The sequence below is a fragment of the Gavialis gangeticus genome, unplaced genomic scaffold (assembly GCF_001723915.1).
Source record: "Gavialis gangeticus isolate Ggan-Ray unplaced genomic scaffold, GavGan_comp1, whole genome shotgun sequence".
Taxonomy (NCBI): Eukaryota; Metazoa; Chordata; order Crocodylia; family Gavialidae; genus Gavialis; species Gavialis gangeticus.
The window spans coordinates 181,725,663-181,733,713 of NW_017728992.1; the positions used below are offsets into that span (position 1 = coordinate 181,725,663).

Consider the following 8,051-nt stretch of genomic DNA (forward strand, 5'->3'; position numbering starts at 1 on the left):
TTCTCCAACTATCCTCCTTAGCTCGTTGAAGTTCGCCCTCCTAAAATCTAGGGCCACCACCTGACTGCTTGCCTTTGCTACCTTGCGCTGAATGGTGAATTCTAGCAGGCAGTGGTCACTGTCGCCCAGGGGGTCAAGCACCCGCAGCCCCCTCACCAGGTCATCGCCCGCGGACAACACCAAGTCCAACAAGGCATCCCCCCTGGTGGGGCTGTGCACCTCCTGGGTTAGATTGCACGTTAGCATCAAAAAAGGGATTCTAGCTACCAGAAGCAGCTGCAAAAGCTGCTGTGGAGGTAGTGAAACAAGGCCCAGTAAGGTTACCCCTCTTCTTAGCATTCTTATGGACCAGTGCAGGGGAGCCCCACACACAGAATATGGAGGCACTAGTACCAAGGTTAAGCCTCTGTTTCCTTCGCCTTTTCCTGTATGGGGCCTTGGGGAAAAATGGCAGAGGAGCGAGACAAACTCCAGCCAGCCAGAACAGCTGCTAAAGCTGCCAAGGCTGAGATTTTGTGACATTCAGAGAATTTCACACTGTTTGACTGGACTTTCCTTGTTCTTTGCCATTTGCTTTAGTCCTTTCTCTCCTTATCCCATGTAGTTTATCCACCTTGGCTTATGTCAAATCTGTTCCTCTTCCCCTCTTTGACCTTCTGAGTCCATCACTCATAATCATGTCCCTTTTTTTCTCATTCAGATGAGCTACTAACTAAATCCACTCCAAAACTTGTGGAATTTAACGTGACAATTGTTCAATCTGCTTGCCTATTTTAGTATCTCTATGGTGCCTAGGGCTTTTCTTGACTAGTTATACTGTACACTCTTCAAGGCTGGGACTCTGCTACTCTGTAAAATGTATAGCACAGTGGTTTTCAACCTGTGTCCGCAGACTCCTAGAAGTCTGTATACTATGCCTGAGAGATCTGTGAAAGATGACTATGATCAATCAAAAGTCTGTGAATACCCACACTTATAATTCATAGGGATCCACATCTCCACTTGAAATTTCCAAAAGGGTTTGCACCTCAGTTCAAAAATTTTTAGGGGTTCACAAATGAAAAAAGGTTGAAAAGCATTGGTGTAGCACAATGGAGCCTCATTCTTGGTTGGCCCATAAGTACTACAGTAATAAATATGATTAATACTAAATAGGCAGTATTTCAAAACAAGCAAACCTCCCAGATAAGTTGTACTCTAGCTTATACAGCAGTAAAATAAATGTCAGCCATTCAACATCCAAAAATTGCATTAAGCAAGAACAGACAATGTTGTTTTTGTAACTCTGTTTTAAGTGAACAGAAATATTATACTGGAGCCAAAGTAATAATTCAGTAAAACTTGATGACATCTTGGAAAGGCACAGAAGGTCTTCACAATGCTGTGGGAGTTGGGAGAAGCTTTTAGGCACAGTCAAAATCTGTATTGTAAGCTAAATGGGTATACCTTCTGAAGGCTAGTTAAGGACACACTTCAGGCAGGCTGGTGAGATAATTTTTTTCAGCCAAGTGTTTTGAAATTTACAAAAGTCTTTTCTACACAGAAAAGTAGCACTTGTAGTGTGGATACAGTTAAACCACAATAAAACTGCCTAAATTAATGTAGCTGATTCCTAAAATGTGCTGAATGTCCAGCTTCCCACCAAGGCTACAGTCCATGAACCCCAGGGCTAGGGGTAGACATTCAGAAAGCCTGAGCCTGAATCGATGCAATCTTTGCAGGTTAGTCTAACCTGCCTACATTGAATCAGTTTGCTACTGTACAGCCATTCCCTCTGGACTGAAGAAATGTAGGCATATGCCTGTTGTAGCTCAGGCTAGAAGTCAGCGGGTGCTAGAGCAGCCCTCCCTTCCCTTCTATAGTGCTGAGCTGAGGAGGGGCATGGCCAGACCCTGGCAGGATGCTCTGATTAGGGAGTGCCACCGCCCTCTTGCTGCTCCTGACCAGCAAGGGGGGCAGCAGGGAGTTGATAACAGCATTTATCAGCCCATCAACAAAACAAAAGCCTCTCTCATTAGTATAAGCTCTTCTTAAACAGTTTTTTTCCAAGGAAGGAATGGAGGTACATTACCAGCTGACCTGCTGATTAGCTTGAAAAAGTCCTAAGTGAATACTGTCCTGTTTGACTTACAATTTTTTTCATTTAATCCTATTATGTTATAGACCAAGTAAAGATTGTTGCTATAGTTGTATATACTATGTTGATGAATAAGACCAATCAAAAGGGAAGAGGGTGGTTATCACCTGTGGAGCAGAGAGAGGTTAGCAGAAAGAATAGATAAGTTATAATGAGCCATAAAACCTCTGTGTGGATTGAGTCCATAGTTTTTGGTATGTACTTATGTTATGATCTCTGTTTGCAGCCTGGTTTTGTGAAAGTTTCCCTTGAGGACTGTGAGATAGGAAACAGAGTGGTTTACTGTATGCTTCCTTTTTTAGGCAATTACATTAATTAACATAAAGTTAATAAAAGTAATTGTCCTAACTGGTATTTATCTTAAGCGTAATCTGTTTCCTTCTTAGATGAGAAGGGCGTTTGAGCCCTCAAACTTACTTAACATCTCTCCCAACTATTAAAAAAAAAAACTCTTGCTTTGTAAATCTTGCATCTCTAAGAACATTTATCATCTTTTAGAGCAATTTTCAAAAGACAATATGAAAATACCTATGCAAACAAATTTTACAGATAGGGAAATTGAAGCTAAAAATGCTTCACTTTCTCATGTTTCAGTTTTTCAATGAAAAATCATAGTGTCTATAGGATAGTAAGAAAAAATGATTTTTCCTAAGGATTTTCTGCAAAAACGCCCAACTCATGTTTTGACCATCTCTAGTGCTAAATGTCTAACTTCCATTGATTACAGGCATTCCAGCATCTCTCAGAAAAAATTGGTGTCTTTTAAGTCAATGGAAATTTTACTATTTATTCAAATGGGAGAAACATTTCACCTTTAGCCTGAATCCTGAAAATTTCTAATCCCGTGCTTAGTTTGACAACTGTGAATGGTTTTATTGATTTCCATAGCACTCTACAGGAAGCCTGAATTAAGCATATGTATAACAGTGCAGGACTAGGGATTCAGATTGTAGACTGGAGCCTAGTTATGCAGCGTGTCAGTAAAGTACCCTGTAAATCAGGGGTGGGCAATTATTTCAGCTGGCAGGCCACTTAACAAGTTTTGGTGAGCTGTCAAGTGCCACACACATAAAATGTTTAGAAAATACAATTTAACAAATTATAATTTATTTACCAAATCATAGATATACAAATCATTTACTAAAAATAAAAAAACTACTATAGAATATTTAAATTTGATAAAAAATATTTGTTGTCCTGATATATGTTTTTTTGAGTAGTGTATCTAGAGGTGCTTGCATAATAGCTCAAAATAAAGTCTTACTTTAGTATATTGGGTGGGAGGGTGTGGGGGGCAGTAGGAGGGGGTGCGCATGATGCAGTGGAGACTGCTTGTGAGCTAGATCCCGGGAGCTGGCCAGGGGTGGAGAGAAGGAAGGGGGGAAAGGCATGGGGCACATGCAGCAGAGCTGACCAGTTCAGTGCATTGTGGTCTGCCCCCACTCTGTTTGCTTCCCCGTGCTACCTGCTGCCCAAAGCAGGCAGCAGGGGCAGGAGGAGGAGCCTCTGGAGACAGGGGGATCTGAGCAGTCCCCGAATGGCTGCAGCAGCAGCACTCTGCATGCTGGCTGCACTGGCCAGGGCTAGGGTAGTGCTGTTGGTGGGCATGGGGCAGGTGCAGGCAGGAGCATGGTGCAGGCTGCACCAGGCAGGAGTAGGAGGGGCTTGACTCCATGCAGAATGCTGCAGGGGCAGACATGGGCTGGATACAATCAATTGGTGGCCCAGATGTGCCCCTCCTCCAGATGGGCCATATTTTTCTCACCCCTGCTGTAAATTTTAGTGTTTATAAAGAAAATAAATGAGGTATTTCAATGGTGTTCAGCCCTTTGGCCCTGCAGGCCAGATGAGTGGTGGGGGGCTAATCCTTGTGCTTGTTCTCTTGTGGGAATTGGGCTCACACCCTCCCAGTCCTGCACCTCTGATCTAGCCAGGCTCACCACAAGTCTGGAAATTTGGCAGCAGGGAAATAGCAATTAATGCTGCCACCACTTCCCTCCCCACCACCAAATTTCCGGACCTGTGGAAGTCTGGCAGGCTTAATGACACGGCACTGCAGGGTGGATCTGGCCCATGGACTGGGGGCTGACCGCCCCCCCCCCCAGGTGTAGTCAGATTGCTTAGAATCCCACAGTTTTGGAAGATCCTGCCATGCCCAGTGATATTTCACATCTCAGTAATAGAAAATTAATCTGTAAAAGGTAGAAACCTTTAGAACTGTAGAATATTTAAGGGGTGCCACACATAGCTATTCCAAAGTGCTTTACGAATATTTTGGACCATGGTGCTTATAGTGTATCAGTAAACAGTCATACAGAGCAGCGCTAATGGATGGCTGCTTGTGTCTTCTCTTTTCCTGCTAGGTCTGTCAGTTTGTGGTTTCTGTCAATGGACTCAATGTTCTCCATGCAGACTACAGGACAGTGAGCAATCTCATTCTGACTGGCCCTCGAACTATTGTCATGGAGGTGATGGAGGAAATGGAATCCTGAGAAGGAAATTCCCTTGGTGGACACATTGTGAACAGAATAACAAAGAATCGATACAAGACAAAATGATGGAAGGGAGCCAAAACCCTGACTTATCTACCTAGATTATTTTCCTTTACAGGTGTTTTTCCCCTCTTGCTAACTAGTAAACGCTGGTTAAAATTCAATGAATGAACAACAGATACCAACAAAATAGCAGTTAAGACCGAACCTTGCTTGCTGAAGCCAAGAATGAGGCCTTTAGTTTGACAAGTCCAACTGTATGTGTGTCTGTTGGGAGGCTATCTTAAAAGGTTGTGCATAATTTTCCCTGCTGTTCAACCATTTGATCAACATGCTTGAGAAGAGGCAAGATAACAAGTTGTTTGCTGGCCAGCATTCATGCATGATTTGCACAACGTTCAGGTTGGCATATCCCCTCCATGTAATTTATGGGTGTCTATAGGGCAGTCCCCAAAGCAAGTGTCGCTCTCTCCCTTCAATCACAGGGTTAAGAAATTGCTCAGATTCATGGTTTTGTTGCCTGTAAATTCAACCAGCAAACAACATTTAAATGTGTACATAAACAGAAAAAAATCATTCATGCTCTATGGCAGGCATTCAGGTATCAGTGACGGGTAAACCTTACAAATATCTGAAGATACTATTCTAGGAAGGAAAACGCAAGAATTCACAAATGTTATAGATATGTGCATTGGTTTTAAAATGTTGGCTGTTGAAAATCAGGCCATTTATTTTGCTGCCTAAGTACTCAGAGCTGTCCCAGTTTGAAAATGTTGATCTCTTTACCTCATGTGTAATGTACATATGGCTCAGTCTCCTGGCATTTTGACAATTTTAAACAAAGTTTGGACACCCCTGTTGCTAGAAGAGGGATAATATTCTTGAGAGGTAAAGTGAACAAATCATGGTATTAACATTAGCTTTGAAATATTCAGTTGATTCAGCAGGTACAGTGCACTTCAAATTGAAGCAGTGCACTTGAATGTGTTTACTTAAACTTTGATTATCAGCATTTTCGAACTAGTAAATGTTTGAAAACCATATACATGCCAGATAAATTGCAATTGATGCTATTATTAATAAAATATTGTATTTAATTGACTCTTCTTCTTTGTAAAACAGCAGGATTTATTTTGCAAATGAATTTATGAAAAACCTTTTCTAACAAATCTATAAGTGATATATTCTGCTCAGTCAAAATTACTTCTTGATCATTCTGTGGTAAGTGGAATGCCATAGACTACTCTTTGGAAATAAGATGAATTGAATGTACCATATACATTCTTGTTCACAAAGTATAAAGACACATTGCAGGCATTCTATACTGTTCAGTTTATAGACTTTTTTAGTAAAAAAATTAAAGTTTGACCATCAGTGTGAAAATGCCAACAAGCCTTAATTTAATTTTTGGTATTTCCTTCCTACTAATAGTCTTGATTGTGTCTCTTTTAAAAACAGCACTTGCAGTATGATTTTCACTCATTCAGATACTTGATCAGACTTCATCAAAGGATCAAGAAGACTTTAGTACCATGTGATCATGTGAGCTTGCACCATCAGAGCTGAAATTATATATGAGCAGAAAAGAGAAACTCATGGCTAACTCTCAGTGAAAATTCCTCATATTTTCCTCAAGTTTGCAGCACTAATCATGCAGAGGAGTTTTGTATTCAGCAGATTCCTTTTGTATCATTTATATCACAATTACTTATTCCTTATACTAAATATAAGATTATTTGTAGACTTTCAATAGATTCAACAGAACATACTGAACTGTGCGTCTTAAATATATATGACATCAAAAAGGGATTTTAATATACTAACATTTCCACACTGCATAACATTATGGCTGCATCCAGACAAGCACGGCCATGCAGTACGTGGCCCCCACAGACCTATCTGTAGCGCTACACACTGCAAATTCAGGTGTTCCCCATGCTGCTACCTGTTGTGTGTGTGTGGTGGTGGGGGGGTGTTGATCCCAAGACATCCTGGGGGCAAAAAACCCCACGCAGAAAAAAGTGGAGCGGCAGTGTGCACTGCCCAAAGCAGGAGCCTGGTCATCCAGAGCCACAGTCTGGCTGATGGCCAGGCTCCCAGCCGCAGGAGTGATACAGTTGCAGCTTCCCTGGCCCCCAAGGCCCCAGGTAAGTTTGCTGAGGCCAGCACAGTTGGCAACACCAGAGCACATGTGGCATGCCATTTCCTGACTGCTGTTTAATGGGAATTTCCATTCTGTGTTCTGAACTTAATATATGACCCAGATTTTAATAACTTCTCTCCAAGTCCTGTACTGGTAAAGTGATTTTAAAATGACCTTCATACTCAGCACGGCTGCCAGCACCAGAGTGTCACTGCTACTTGTCCCCAGGAAACCAAACGTCCACACTCATCTGGATGTGGCCTATATGACATAAAATTTAAGGCTTTGTCCAATTCCTAAGGAATTCTACTAAAAGGAATAGAATGAAATCCTAAAAAGTTGCTAGAATGGTACACTGACTTCCATTCAGCTTACATAGGCATGATAATACTTCCTCAAATATTTCTAATTTGTTTCTTAGGTTTTTTTTTACTTCTCTGTAAATATAAGTTCTAAATCTTAGCATGAATTCAGTACTGACATATGAAGGGTTCTCTTTTAGAGATTGCTGACATTTTGCTAATACCAGTGTGGTTCTTCTGTGTCCCTTGATTGTATTGCTACAACTTCCCTGTAGCCTACAGATAATTAATAAACCCAAACAGAATTTAGCTCAATACTGAAAAACTTAGACCTGGTGAAACCTCAGTAGAAAAGGATATGGGAGTGGGAGGGGTGATGCTTTGAGGATATAATTCTTGAATATGGCATTTTAATTCCTAAAACATTCATCTTTATGGTAGTTGAATGCCATTTTCTGACTCCCATTTAATGGGAATTTCCATTCTGTGTTCTGAACTTAATATATGATATAGATTTTAATAACTTCTCTCTAATTCCTGTATTGGTGAAGTGTTTTTAAAATGACCTACACACTCAAAATGTACAGTTTCTTAAAGATACTGATGACAATTTTCACACGATAGCTATGACAATATCACACCAATTATAGTGTGATCTCTCAATATGCTAGGCTCTGCATACTCTCAGGATATTCTGGGCCCATTTAAGTTAACAGTAAATCTCCACAGATTTCACTGGAGATAAAAGTCCCCCATAACGGGTGAAATCCTAGTGCATGAGAAGTACTAACAAATACATGGAGCAAGCATGAATGAGGGTATGAAAATCTGTGCAGCAGTAAGTGACCTAGAATGAAAAGACATTCTGGCCGTTCTGGCACATCCCAGGTCCTGTAAACTGTTATAGTGAAGTCAGTGGAGCTATGACAACTGATAACAGCTCTGATTCTGTTCCATTGTTTACAGGGTAGTACACA

At 41.1% G+C, this 8,051-nt stretch overlaps 1 protein-coding gene across 1 annotated transcript in view; it reads left to right on the forward strand.

Moving 5' to 3' along the window:
- Positions 1-5,731, forward strand: part of DEPTOR (DEP domain containing MTOR interacting protein) — a 185,739-nt gene extending 180,008 nt beyond the window's left edge. Inside the window, exon 9 of the mRNA XM_019528105.1 lies at positions 4,501-5,731. Coding sequence (XP_019383650.1) covers positions 4,501-4,629 — 129 coding nt within the window. The 3' untranslated portion in view covers positions 4,630-5,731. The remainder of the gene's footprint in view (positions 1-4,500) is intronic.
- Positions 5,732-8,051: the final 2,320 nt, after the last annotated feature.